Source organism: Aquarana catesbeiana, linkage group LG02 (genome assembly GCF_042186555.1).
Source record: "Aquarana catesbeiana isolate 2022-GZ linkage group LG02, ASM4218655v1, whole genome shotgun sequence".
Taxonomy (NCBI): Eukaryota; Metazoa; Chordata; class Amphibia; order Anura; family Ranidae; genus Aquarana; species Aquarana catesbeiana.
In genome coordinates, this window is record NC_133325.1 from 594367522 (window position 1) to 594383184 (window position 15663).

A 15663-nucleotide genomic window follows, 5' to 3' on the forward strand; every position below is an offset into this window, starting at 1 on the left:
TGGTTCAATACTACTAATAATAATAATATTTTGCTTAATAAATCACTTACCCATTTTCCTCCAGAAGGCTTCCTTATAATAAACCATGCATTTGATAACAGATCCCATTGGAAGGCGGTGTATTAACTGGTTTCTGACTGGTGGCAGCTCTGGCGTGAAATGAATCTTTGTACTCAACACTGGTGGTATAGCGCTAATGACAAATTTACTCTGAATATAAGAAAAGAAGGTATTTTAATGTAAAAAAAGACAAAAATAAGCCTACATCTCTCAGCAGGTCTATTAACAATATCTAAGGCCAAAAGTAACCTTTTTGTTCTTCTTACGTAGAGTAGGGAATGGGTGAAATTCCTGTCTTTTTGTCAGTTGTGTCCCATTGGGGAAATTTCACTTCCTGTCCCATAGACACAACAGGAAGTGAGAGGAGATCTTTCCAAAGTGAAATAAATTCCCTCTTAGACAGTTGCCCCTGGAAGATTTCCCTTCTATTACAGTTCTGGTTTCTGGTGACAACTCAACATTTTGGATTACCGTATATACTCAAGTAAGTCGAGATTTTCAGCCCTTTTTTTGGGATGAAAGTGCCCCCATCGACTTATACTCGAGTAACCTCTGTCTGCCTACATGATCAACGTGTCATGCAGGCAGACGGCGGCCAGGATGTGCTATTACTATTCGGCGGCCAATTACTGTTCAAAAGCCGCGCATCCTCCTCGTCTGTGATAGGCAGTCAGTGTACAGCCTATAACGGACATTCTCTCATCTTCGTCCGTGGTATGAGGATGAGAGAATGTCCGTGATAGGCTGACCGCTGACTGCTGGGAAATGGAGTTTTCTGCCTATCATGGACGAGGAGGAGGCGCGGCTTTTGAACACTGATCGCTGCAGAGCCGCACACGGAGGCATGCCCAGGACACAGGTAGGATGCACACAGACACATGCACACATACACAGGACACATACACAGGTACACATACACAGGACACATACACAGGACACATGCACATATACACAGGACACAGGTACAGGACACATGCACATATACACAGGACACATGACACATGCACATATACACATGACACATATACACATGACACATGCACATATACACAGGACACATGACACATGCACATATGCACAGGACACAGGGAGGTATACAGCTGCAGATGGGCATTGTTGACCCTCTTTTTCCACTTACAGTAGCTGCTGCATTTCTCACCCTCGTCTTATACTCGGGTCAATAAGTTTTTCCCATTTTTTTGTGGTAAATTAGGGCCTTGACTTATACTCGGATCAACCTATACTTGAGTATATCCAGTAATTCTTTTTTCCAGCCCCTGTGACAGTGGTCACCAAGGGAAAAAAAGGGAGTAAATCTCCCTCAGCTAGAACACAGACAACACCAGACAGGTGTTTTAACCCCTCACCACTCTATAATGATTTGGTTTTAGATTTACTTAAAGGCATTACCCTTTGCACTAACAGAACTGGTCTTTTAGGGGGGTAGGGGTTACGAAGCTGGCTGTCTCGGGGACACAATAGCAAAAATCTATTCTGGATAATAAACTTCCCCCAAACAGGCTAACCAGGGATCATCAGCAAGAACTATTGACATTCCTACATTTTTTCTCTGAGCCGAATGTAAATGGTCAGTTATGGCTAACCTCAAATAAATTCAATAGTGACTTTTAATGCTTTTTTTTCTTTTAATTTAATAAGCATATGCCTAGACAACAAGCACTAGATCTCCCTTAGCTCATTTAAGTGTAAGGACATTACTAATAATAAGAACTTACTATTCTAAATGGTATATTATTTTACAAAAAGAAAAAGGAAAAACACAGGAGATTTTAACCCCTTTTTGACTGGAGCAATTTGATAACGCTGTGACCAAAGCAAATAAAGTCATTTTGCAATGTTCAAACTGCTAATACTTAAGTGCATTAGGACATGTTATATTGCATTTTTTGGGATAGGTATGGCTTTCTTTCACATAAACAAAAAAAAGTATTCATGTTTAATTTTTTTACGGCAAAGTGGAGGAAAAAAAAAACTTTTCCAATTTTTCCCAGAATTTTTGCATACAACTCTGTTCATTCTGATTTGTAGGATATTGAATATGTACATTGTATTTACATTATGTGTTATTTAGTTTTATTTGGTCTTACATTAAAAATGCAAATATCATCTTTTAGACTATGTGCTTTCTATACCACATTGGGTAATTAACATTATAAAAATTTTTTTTGCATTTCACAAGCAACATACCAGACTTTCATTTAGGGCAGAGGTAGGTGGGTGTATAGTGACAAAGGAATGTTTTAACACAGAATTACTGGTTAGGAACAATTAACTTGATTATGTCACCATGGCATGGCTATCATGGACATAAAAAATGATACACTATGCCTCATCCCTGAGTAATACAGAAGAGAAATAAAACAAAAAAGTGCGCTCATATTCAGTGTAACAATATTTGTGCGAAGAAGATCATATTAAACCGAATTTTAAAGTAATCATTAATCAAATTACTATTATTAAATGATGTAAAGTGCAGTGTGTGCTAATGTGTTTAAACCGTGTATTAATAAACAGCTTAAAAATACCCCCACAGATTAAAATATAACATTAACTAGTTCTCAAATCTATATAAAAGCTTCTCAGCAGTGAAAATAGTATAGGTAGTCCATAGGATAAATGACGGGAAGAAAAGTTCCATAGATGGTAAGCCACTTCAAGCAGGCAAAGAGACACTTCCACGGTCCATCAGGTCAGAGAAGCCACACAGGGAAATGAAGAGGAAGGAAGTAAATGGACGGAAATCTCACAGACTCCAAAGGTATAACAGGTGGACCCTTACCCTCAATGATAGACCTCCCTTCTGGCGAGGTCATACAGGCAGGCAGACTTGGCCCTCTGTGGGGACTGTGGGTGAGTGATGTCCAGTACCTTTGCTGTATCCTGTGTCTCCAACCTGGCGTGTACTAACTCATCCACCTACGGGGGGGGTGATAAGCCCACTTAACCCAGAGGGGGGTGGGTAAAAAGTAGAAAAGGGGCTCCAATGGTGTAGTAGGTATTAAAATGTATTGTTTGCTATAAACAACAGAGCCAAAACTCCGTGAACAGTATAAAAACAAATAAAAATAGCCGGCATAGGAAACTAACAGACACCCGTGCAAATCGTGGGGCGTACTGAAGGAAGGCTTACGATGCGTAGCCACGCCCTACATGTTTCGTCACACTCTGACGTCTTCAAAGGCCCCTTTGCCCCTTTTTCACTGCTGAGAAGCTTTTATATAGATTTGAGAACTAGTTAATGTTATAGTTTAATCTGTGTAGGTATTTTTAAGCTGTTTATCAATACACGGTTTAAACACATTAGCACACACTGCACTTTACATCATTTATTAATAGTAATTTGATTAATCATTACTTTAAAATTCGGTTTAATATGATCTGCTTCGCACAAATATTGTTACACTGAATATGAGCACACGTTTTTTTGTTTTTTTTTGCTTTTATTTACACAGATATTGGTGTTTTATTCGTGCAGCTAAAACGTTTTTGAACACATTTAATCCTTTCAGCGCGGTTTTATTTTTTGTTTTTTTTCTCTCTTATATTGTACAGAAGAGAAATAGAAACCACAAAATATGAGACTTTGTAGGCACCATATCAGAAACACAAAAACTCGGGGATGAGGCATAGTGTATAATTTTTTATGTCAATGATAGCCATGCCATGGTGACATAATCAAGTTAATTGTTCCAATCTATTAGGGTGGGAGCACCCAAAGTATAGTGGCCTTATATTTTGTTATATATATACAGTAGTTGAATACTTGAATTGTTTGTTTATGATTTACATTATGAGCTAACCCCTTTGGGACTATTCACTGGAATTCAATATGGATTTAGTCGGCGTAGCATGGTCAGGCTATATGTCAGAATTACATACTCTGTCCAATATCAGTAGTAGGAACGATAAAAGTCTAAACCAGTACATAACCAAGTTGAAGCGTCTTCTCAAAAAGAAGTCCAATCTTTACTGGCATATAGAATTTTTTAAACAGTATATTCAGGAAGAAGTCAGTCCATTAGGATTAAGAGTACAGATTTATCCATCTTTTTCAAATGTTTCCCAAGAATACTAGATACCAAGAATAAAGATACTTGGGAACCTACACTAACTAAATGTAGTGTGGAATTAATGGGCATACTGATTATTCAATGCCAGAAAGATATGGAGCAACTAGGTAATGAACTGACCATCCTGAATAATACATATGATACAGTTAAAAACTATGCACATTTTGAGAGCAAATATAGGAAGTTGAAAGACTTTCTGACCAAACCTAATAAAGAAATTGTAGCGAAAAAACAATCTAAAATGATAAAGCACAAAATGGCATTCGCGGAGGGGCTTCGTCTACTGATGGGTGCATGCTCCTGGGGGTAGGAGACCACCCAGAGGCCGGGGGGACCCCCTTGCGATAGCCAACCATACACTACAGGTGACGAGGCACAGGGGTGGAAATTTCCCAACATTCCCTCCCTGTGCATTAATACCACTGGGCTGCCACGCAGGATGTTTTTTTACCAAGAGACAAGTCACTCTGGACCCTTTTGTGATACGGGGGACATTGGATCCCCCTCCAGATACGCTTCCACCTCCGATTCTACCGAGTTGAGTGTCATTAGTTTGACACCACTCTTTTTGACATAGGGCGAAATCCAGGTTCTCAAACTGGGTTTGAGCTTCTGTCCAGCCAATAACATTGATAAATATGAGACTATTAAAGACCTATATTTATTTAGTAGAACACTTACTTATAAATATCTCTTTGACAAAGACAGAATTGGGGTCAATAAAGATAAGGAACTCACTAAAAATATGAAGGGCTTCACCATGAAGGACGTTTGAGCACTCAGGGACCTTATCCTCCTTTTGGAGGAAAATTAAACTGACTCTAGTATCGACTATCCATCCATCCATTGATCCATCCATTGACCATCCATTGATCCATCCATTGACGATCCATCCAGACATCTTCCACATATTGAAATTACCCCACACAAATTTCAGGTTAAAATCGCAGATATTTCCTGATTTGACTACAAACCCACATGTGTGGGCATTTCTCATGGCTGCGATCAGTGACATTAAACATACTTGCTTCTCCCCTGTTACTAATAACTTGACTAAGCTACAGGCTGAAGGCCTTAAGACTTTTAGCAATAGATCAAATGTTATCATTAAGCCTGCCGATAAAGGGGGCAATGTGGTGGTGATGCTGCAACCCCATTATGAACGCATGTGTCTTCAAATATTATCCAACAAAGAGTGGTATTGTGCCATCACCCCCACCCATACTGTCATAAACCAGATGTGACCAGAACTGTGTGACTGCGACAGAGTGGACCAGACATAAATAGGTGAAAGTAAGTTTATTAAGGTAAATGCATATACATGTGAACACACCACCATAGGCGTGCACACAGGGTGTGCCGGGTGTGCCCAGGCACACCCTAATTACCCTGTGCAGCACAGATTCCCCCTACTGCCCTGGCTCCCCACTCCTTCCCTCTGCAGCACTTCTGGCTTCCCTCCTCTCCTCTCCTGCCGGATGTTGCTGCGGAGATGTTTTAGAATGAGTGAGGGAAGGGGCCGGTAAATATGTATTTATCAGCCCCTTCCCTTTCTGAATGAACATGGTGAGTGATGTGAGTAGTAGTGAGTAGTGTGTGTTTGAGCTTTGGGGTGCACGCCCTAATGCAATAGGCTGCGCACACCTATGCACACCACCAATACAGAGTGAACAAACCAAACAACCAAACAGTGATAATAAACCAACCAGCATATGTAGCAAAAGGGAGTACCAGAATCGTAGTCAAGCCAGACCAGGGTCATAAAGAGGAGATCAGTAGCTGGGAAGGGAAACAAACAGGACAAGAGAGGATGGATGGATCACAGGAGGGATGGGTCAGGTACAAGGCCAGGGTCCAGGGTTCAGGTAACAGACAGGAAACAGGATCAACAGGTTCCAGGAATCAGGTTTCAGGTTCAGGAATCAGGTTTCAGGTTCAGGAATCAGGTTTCAGGTTTCAGGATCAGAGTAACAGGCTGCAGGTCAGGGCTCAAGGACAATACCAGGGCAACATGAGTGTGCACTTGCCGGGTATTTATACTGCAGCTGCTAATTAAGGTCAGATGACACCTGTCTGCAGAGGGGAATACCTGCTCCACACTGCCAGGATTCCTCCGCTGGTGGACGCCAGTACTGCGGCCCAAAGGTGACAGAATACCAGCAGGAAAAAGCTCTTCTTACAGCTCCAAACTACCAGGAGACACCTGCCGGTGGACCTCAGTACTGCACGCCAAATGATCGATATTACCAGCGGAGGAGACCTTTCCTGACAGTACCACCCCTCAAAGGAGCAACCTCCAGATGCTCCAACTAGCCATTGCTGGGGAAAGTCCATGGTGTCCAGCCGGGCAGCGGGCACCTCAAGCTGGGCAGCAAGCAGTGGCACATCAGGCTGGATAGCGGACAGGAACACATCAGGCTGGGCAGTGGGCAGGAACACATTGGGCTAGGCAGCAGACAGGAACACACCAGGCTGGGCAGCAGACAGGAATACACCAGGCTGGGCAGTGGACAGGAACACATCGGGCTGGGCAGCGGACAGGAACACACCAGGCTGGGCAGCAGACAGGAACACATCAGGCTGGGCAGCGGACAGGAACACACCAGGCTGGGCAGCGGACAGGAACACACTAGGCTGGGCAGCGGACAGGAACACACCAGGCTGGGCAGCGGACAGGAACACACCAGGCTGGGCAGCGGACAGGAACACACTAGGCTGGGCAGCAGACAGGAACACACCAGGCTAGGCAGCGGACAGGAACACACCAGGCTGGGCAGCGGACAGGAACACCCCAGGTAGGAACACATCAGGCTAGGCAGCAGGCAGGAACACACCAGGCTGGGCAGCGGACAGGAACACACCAGGCTGGGCAGCAGGCATGGGCACTTCAAGCTGGGCAGCAGGCAGGGGCACTTCAAGCTGGGCAGCAGGCAGGGGCACTTCAAGCTGGGCAGCAGGCATGGGCACTTCAAGCTGGGCAGCAGGCACATCAAGCGGGGCAGCAGGCACATCAGGCTGGACAGCAGGCACATCAGGCTGGGCAGCAGGCATGGGCACTTCAAGCTGGGCAGCAGGCACGGGCACTTCAAGCTGGGCAGCAGGCACGGGCACATCAAGCTGGGCAGCAAGCTCTGGGTCATCAGGCTGGGCAGCAAGCTTTGGGTCGTCAGGCTGGGCAGCAAGCTTTGGGTCGTCAGGCTGGGCAGCAGACAGTGGCACATCAGGCTGGAGAGCGGGCACATCAGGCTGGAAAGTAGGCACTGGCACCACCGGCTGGAACACTGGCACCTCAGGCTAGAACACTGGCACCTCAGGCTGGAACACTGGCACCTCCGGCTGGAACACTGGCACCTTCAGCTGGAACACTGGCACCTCCGGCTGGAACACCTCCAGCTGGAACACTGGCACCTCAGGCTGGAACACTGACCCCTCCGGCTGGAACACTGGCCCCTCAGGCCTGAACACTGGCCCCTCAGGCTGGAAAGCGGACATCAGGACATCGGACTGGATAACAGGCACTGGGATGTCAGACTGGATAGCAAGCACTGGGATGTCAGACTGGGTAAGAAACAAAATAAGGTCCTCCTTGTATGTACGGCTCCTAGTGGTTAGTAGTCCACAGCTCACACATGGGAGATCTTCTCTCCTATGACAGGTCAGGTCCTGAGAAGATCTCCCATGTATGAGCTGTGACTCACAGCCTGTAGGAGACCCCATCTCCTGATCTTGGGACAGTTGACACTGGATGCCTCTGCCTGACACATGGAGGGAGCCGGAAAAAAGTGCAAGTGATGATATCACCCAAGGTCTGAAAGCCAGTCATCCGGGGCTTTCATGTTTGGAACCATTCCTGAGAGCGTCAGGAATGGAAGAAGAAATTGAACCAACATCCTGCAAAACAGAGAGAAGAGAACATTGTTATTATTGGTGCTTTATAGCCCGGAAAATTAAACAATCGCTACATAGCAATTGTGTGATTACCACATCTAAGAATTGATTCACACTATGTGGCCTTTCCTTCTTCCTCCCCATTTATCACCGCCGCCATTTGGTGTTTAACATCACTTTGAGGGACGCACCAGTCCGCGGTTCATCCCAAGACCATCACCCCTCTGGATTACCTACAACCATTTACAACCTAAGCCTGCTAGAACACTGGCACCTCAGGCTGGAACACTGGCACCTCCGGCTGGAACACTGGCACCTTCAGCTGGAACACTGGCACCTCCGGCTGGAACACCTCCAGCTGGAACACTGGCACCTCAGGCTGGAACACTGACCCCTCCGGCTGGAACACTGGCCCCTCAGGCCGGAACACTGGCCCCTCAGGCTGGAAAGCGGACATCAGGACATCGGACTGGATAACAGGCACTGGGATGTCAGACTGGATAGCAAGCACTGGGATGTCAGACTGGGTAAGAAACAAAATAAGGTCCTCCTTGTATGTACGGCTCCTAGTGGTTAGTAGTCCACAGCTCACACATGGGAGATCTTCTCTCCTATGACAGGTCAGGTCCTGAGAAGATCTCCCATGTATGAGCTGTGACTCACAGCCTGTAGGAGACCCCATCTCCTGATCTTGGGACAGTTGACACTGGATGCCTCTGCCTGACACATGGAGGGAGCCGGAAAAATGTGCAAGTGATGATATCACCCAAGGTCTGAAAGCCAGTCATCCGGGGCTTTCATGTTTGGAACCATTCCTGAGAGCGTCAGGAATGGAAGAAGAAATTGAACCAACATCCTGCAAAACAGAGAGAAGAGAACATTGTTATTATTGGTGCTTTATAGCCCGGAAAATTAAACAATCGCTACATAGCAATTGTGTGATTACCACATCTAAGAATTGATTCACACTATGTGGCCTTTCCTTCTTCCTCCCCATTTATCACCGCCGCCATTTGGTGTTTAACATCACTTTGAGGGACGCACCAGTCCGCGGTTCATCCCAAGACCATCACCCCTCTGGATTACCTACAGCCATTTACAACCTAAGCCTGTTTTGACCCAACTTGGCGTATGTCTCTTTGGGTCCATTAGATCTGGTAAGCCTCCTCATTGTTGGTGGTGGTGTGCTTTGTCTGTCTTCACTCCAGATGTTATGCACTTATTGATTCGCTCCCTATATGAAGGCACATAACTTCTGTGGACTACTAACCACTAGGAGCTGTATATACATGGAGGACCTTTCTTTCATCTGCACTTAGAACTTTTGGATGATTTTGTCTTTATGTTGGACATTTAAGACTTTCTTAGCGCTACACTTATTTTGTTTCTTTTCTATTGGCATATATCCTGTTGGCCGTGTTAGCTGCTTATTTGTGTTTTTAGGGCAGCGCAGAATTATTTGGTACATTCTTATGTCAGACTGGGTAGCAAGCACTGGGACGTTAGACTGGGTAGCAAACACTGGGACGTCAGACTGAGTAGCAAGCACTGGAACATCAGACTGGGTTGCAAGCACTGGGACGTCAGACTGGATAGCAGGCACTGAGACGTCAGACTGGATAGGATTATCTGGTGCGGAGGCAGGTTGGGTTACTGGCAGGATCGTCTTGGTTGGAAAAAATTTCATTTTTTCTTTGGTTTAGCCACTGGAGCTCTGTAGGTGAGGGGTGCAGCAGACTGGAAAGGAGGATTGGGATATGGCAGAGAAGAGGTAACAGTAGCTGGGGAAAGTTCCTGTGGGTTTGTAGGCAGCTGAGAAGAGGCAGGTGGTTGAATGCAGGATAGGTACAGGTAGTAGAGACCAGATATGGGTATTGGGTTGGGAGCAGCGTATACTGAGCTGCAAATGAGGTTGACATGGGTGATGGGGAAACATACATTTGGGTAGGCTGGTGTTTGGTGGCAGAGGTGGTTTGTTTGGCTGGAGCTGATTGCACCATGTCAGACCATGCTGAAAGTATAGGTTGTACAACTGTGCTTTTAAATCTCCCTTTCTAGACTGGGAGACACAATGCACTCAGCAATCACCTGTGGGGAACAGGCGGAGTAGTGCTCACAAAAATCGGTGGGATCATCTTCAAAAAGCCACACTAGGGATACAACCTGATTCATATCAAAAGGAGAAGTGAAATCATCATGGCCCTCTGGAATACAGGGCAGGGCCAGCTCAGTAGAGATCTTGATCAAAGACTGCACCTCCCCAAACAATATATAACCCTGATCGACCAGGGAGTGAGCCAAACATATAGTTGCAAACAACTGGTCACTAGACCATCCTTTCAAAGCCTGGCGGCAATAATCGCCACTTTCAGATGCCAGCAGAGAAAAATAAATAACCTCATCGGCATTCATGTTTGCAACCAAACTGAGTCAAAAATGGTTCCCCTGTGCAGCCACTTCCGGTCAGGAATGGCCCTGGTATTCTGTCATAAACCAGATGTGACCAGAACTGTGTGACTGCGACAGAGTGAACCAGACATAAATAGGTGAAAGTAAGTTTATTAAGGTAAATGCATATACATGTGAACACACCACCAATACGGAGTGAACAAACCAAAATACCAAACAGTGTTAATAAACCAACCAGCATATATAGCAAAAGGGAGTACCAGAATCGTAGTCAAGCCAGGCCAGGGTCATAAACAGGAGATCAGTAGCTGGGAAGGGAAACAAACAGGACAAGAGAGGATGGATGGATCACAGGAGGGACGGGTCAGGTACAAGGCCAGGGTCCAGGGTCCAGGGTTCAGGTAACAGACAGGTTTCAGGAATCAGGTTTCAGGTTCAGGAATCAGGTTTCAGGTTCAGGAATCAGGTTTCAGGTTTCAGGATCAGAGTAACAGGCTGCAGGTCAGGGCTCAAGGACAATACCAGGGCAACATGAGTGTGCACTTGCTGGGTATTTATACTGCAGCTGCTAATTAAGGTCAGGTGACACCTGTCTGCAGAAGGGAATACCTGCTCCACACTGCCAGGATTCCTCCGCTGGTGGATGCCAGTACTGCGGCCCAAAGGTGACAGAATACCAGCAGGAAAAAGCTCTTCTGACAGCTCCAAACTGCCAGGAGACACCTGCTGGTGAACCTCAGTACTGCACGCCAAATGATATTGATATTACCAGCGGAGGAGACCTTTCCTGACACATACATTGAAATACACAAGCCAATATAAGGAACCTATTGGCACTGCCTTCATGGAGGGTCTCATTGATCAGGATGTCTACAAATATCTCAATGTTCAGTTTCCGCATGATGCAACTTTTTGTACATAAAAATTTACTAGACCCACTGGGGAGGCCCATTGTCTCTGGGATAGGTGCCCTATGCGAGAGCGCCAGTAAATTTGTTGACTTTTTTCTGATGCCACATGTCACTAGCTTACCATCGTATATTAGGGACACCTTGGACAACTTAAAACATATTGAAGGCAGTAGTGTACCCCAGGGAGCTCAACTAGTAACATTAGATGTGGAAGCACTCTACTCGAGTATCCCACATGATAAGGGAGTTCAGACCATTTGCACTTTTTTGATGGAACAGCCACACACTCAATGGAAGTTCGAGTTTCTTTTGCGGTTGTTGTACCACATATTAACCCACAACTGGTTCACTTTCATGGGCTCCCACTACCTCCAGGTACAGGGAGTGGCCATGGGCACTGATTGTGCCCCGGCAAAAGCTAATCTGTACCTGGGGGTACAGATGCCCTGGAAGAATTTATGAACCGGGCTCTATGTTGGTATAGCTTTATAGACGATATTTTCTTTTTGTGGACAGGTACAGCAGAGGAGCTACACAGATTTGTTGATCTCATTAATATAAACAACTTCACTCTGAAATTTACTTTATCTTACGACCGTTACAAGATCACGTTTCTGGACCTTGAGATATTTGTGGACCCTGATCAGTGTTTGGCCACTGAACTTCATCAAAATAAGTCAGCAGGTAATACCTTGCTTCATGCTAACAGTGCCCACCCACTCTAATACATAGTATACCATATGCACAATATTTGTGTTTGAAACTAAATCCACACTATTGGAGGACTTCAAAAAGCAGGTGGCACAACTTCAGTCTCATTTGCTACTCAGGGGATACAGCAAGTCACTACTTCGAAGCGTTGCTCTAGGACAGAAATGTCTTGCTGTACAAACCCAGAAATGACAACAAAGGCCCTCCCCCAGTGAGGTTCATTACCCGGTTTTCACAACAACAAGAATTACGTAATATCCTTGGAAGACATTGGTATATAGTTTTAAATTACCCATATATCTCTAAATACATCAAAAACTATCCTGATATAGTTTTACGTAGAGCACCATCTGTTCGAGACCAATTAACATCCAGTCACTATATACCCAATAGTGACCATCCATGTGCATTTTGGGGCATTGCCACCTGTGGTAGATGTAACATGTGCCCATGGATACATCAAGGCACAGAATTTGTGCTTCCTAATGGTCAGGTTTTCACACCCCGATTCCATGTAGATTGCAACACACCAGGTATCGTTTATTTGATAACCTGTGTATGTGGAGCTTTCTATGTGGGAAAAACCATTAGACCCTTCAGAAAAAGAATCAATGACCACATGTATTATTTATCTAGTGCAAAATGATTTCACCTGTCAGTAGACATCTTAACCTGTATCATGGCTTTGATACTTCACTGGTGCCATTTATAACCCTTGAAAAGTTCCCCAAAGATCCAAGAAGGGGGGATTGGGACAAAAAGATTCTCCAGAGAGAAACACCCTGGATAGAGAGACTCAGTGCTACCCAGCCCCCTGGCTTGAATGAAATCTGTTCCTACAAACCCTTACTTTATTGATCCAGTGTTTTCTTCCATGTGTTAGCTATTTATTATTTTAGTTTTTGTTTCCAATGTATTCAACTTGTATGTAAAATAATTAAACTTCTTTTTACGTTTTGTTTTTTGTTTTGTTTTTCTTGGCACCAAGTGTGGACCATAGAGGGGCTTTGTGCTTAATCAGTGGCCCCATGGGTTCCCCTGTATTCTCCCCCTCACCTTCTGTGTTCGGGGGGTGGGCTGCAGATATGCGGCTAAGGGCGCTGTCCTTGTCTGCCAGCGGGGCTGGATCCAGCCATGTCCTGCTATGGTGTGCGAACGTGGCGCCCCTGGATGCCACTAGGGGGAGCTCCTCTCTCCTTGGCTCTGGAGTTTGCATAGTTTCACTGGATTGCACGCAAACGGCAGGACGGTCAGGATGCACTATATAGGGAGAGATGATCTAGCGGGGTCTTGTCTACACCCGCTGGTCATCTCCAGTTGTGAGGTAGCAGTCAATAGATGAGGAGCAGAGTTGCCTATACACAGAGGAAATGGTAAGTTTTGCACGGCTTAGTGCAACTTAGTGTCTCTCTGTTCTCTCGTTTGGGGTTTTTTCTACAACCTAGAATACATGCCTGTATATTCTCTATTTATGCACTCCAGGAGGCCCAAGGGTAAGGCTATACTGGTGTATTTGTCCCAATCGCATTGGGAACAAGCCATGATACCGCATGTGAGATTGAGGCTGCATATAATCAGAGACACATACAGCAGATGCATTCCCCTTGGACAACCCAATTGTTATATCTTGCACTATGGGGAGACGTAGCCACAGTTTTCCAACACACTTTGGATATCCATATAAAATAACCTCTTATCGTAAGTGTTATATTGAACTATGGACTTTGTGCATATATTTTAAGGAGATATGTGCATCTGTATATGTCAAGTAATACTATATTTTATATGCTACCCACTTAGGTGTATCCCCCTATCTGCCTATATATGGGGGGGTCATACCTTTCACTGGCTCTGTTCCTCGCTCCTTGTGGTCCACATATGTTGCTTGTAAGTACCTAGGTCTATTCACTAGTATATAGTATGTTAGTATATCTGTTTAAATTGTCATTTTGAACTCTGTCTATGTTTATTCCCAAACAGGATCTAATATTGTAATTAACCCTCTGCGCTCCCGAAGAAGCACTAATTGTCAATGCGAAACATGTTGTGCACAGCACCGTCCACCTAGTGTGAGGCTACACACCCCTCTACAGACATAGCCCCCCCGCTTTAATATCGGTTCTTGGTGACTTTGCTTTTTTGCACAAGTGCCAGTGTCAATACTTTGGAGGCTCCCTACCTGTATACAGGGGGTGGGTATGCTCACCCATTAGTTTGGGTTAATACTATTAATGTTTTTAATCAATTTTTCTAATAAAATACAATTACTGGTTAATTAGAATGCTCTGTCACTGAGAGCCATCCTGATTGGGTCTAGGCACAATCTCAAAAAACCCAAGGCCAGTGTGCACAAGAAAGTTCATTCTATGGAAAAGAAAGATCTACTGCCATTGATCCTAAAAGGATAAAGGAAAGCTACATTTTTTGGGTCAGTTAAATTCAGTTGATTTACTAAAGGCAAATAGACTCTGCACTTTGCAAGTGCAGTTGTATTTTGCTCCAGAGCTTAGCAAATGAGGGGAAGCGCTGGGGCGTGGCTCGAGTTTCATAAGAGTGGCTGCTTAGATCCACAGCTCCGGCTCTAAACATCCATCCTACAGGCATTGTGGGTCCAATCTCCTTACAAGTGGCACTGAACCCTTCCTAAAGACGGCGGGCACCTGTTCCAGGCATGATGGTAAACAAATGCGGGCCACCCGCGCCCCAATCCACAGCGGAGCAACTAGCCCAGTTCAGATGGCAAGATGGCGCCGATCCTTCAGCCACGCACGAGGCCGTGCTGCAGCCAGCTCTATCCTCAACACAGATCTCTGCACAAGGGGTGAATGACTTTATACCTGCAGCCTTTCGCACCCAGGCTGCTCACCTAGCACCCCTAGTCTCCCCTGCCTGCTCAGCGGACCCCACCTCCCCAAGCCCTTCCATAGATAAACCCACATTGGCAAATATCATGCTGGCCATAAAAGACTGCAAAGCTTCTCTCACTGTACAAATGGAGAGAATCCATATAGATTTCTCCTTACTGAAGCAAGATGTGCAGAACCTGAGGGACAGGACAGGGGAGGTGGAGGAATGTGTCAGCTCTCTGGAAGATACTGTGCATCCTTTAACTGCGACTGTGCTCACGGCCACAGATGAGCTAGTTACCCTCAGAGCTAAATTGGACGATTTGGAAAATCATTCCCAGAGGAACAATCTCAGATTTGTGGGGTTCCCGGAGCGATCGGAGGGTTCCCGCCCTGAAAGATTCCTCCACAAATGGCTGCGTGATGTTTTTGGGTCAGAGGAGCTCTCGCATGCATTTGAAATTGAGCGTGCGCACCGTACCCCCCGGGCCCCCCACAACCAGGGCCCCCCCAAGATCTCTGATTGCGAAAATTCTCAACTTCCGTGACAAAGTTGCTATCCTGCATCTTGCCAGAAAAAAAGGTCAGCTTAAGTTCAACGGCAATTCCATCTCCATATACCCCGATTTCTCAGCAGAAGTGCAACGTCAGTGCATATCCTATGCGGCGGTAAAAGACCGTCTCCGCAATGAAGGCCTCTTCTATGTGATGCTATTCCCTGCTAAGCTGCGGATCATCTATGTAGGC

General features: G+C 45.4%; 1 protein-coding gene across 1 annotated transcript in view; it reads right to left on the reverse strand.

Moving 5' to 3' along the window:
- The window catches only part of LOC141128787 (amine oxidase [flavin-containing] A-like), a 160332-nt gene that overhangs the window by 69787 nt on the left and 74882 nt on the right, over nucleotides 1-15663 (reverse strand). Inside the window, exon 8 of the mRNA XM_073616285.1 lies at nucleotides 51-210. Coding sequence (XP_073472386.1) covers nucleotides 51-210 — 160 coding nt within the window. The remainder of the gene's footprint in view (nucleotides 1-50; nucleotides 211-15663) is intronic.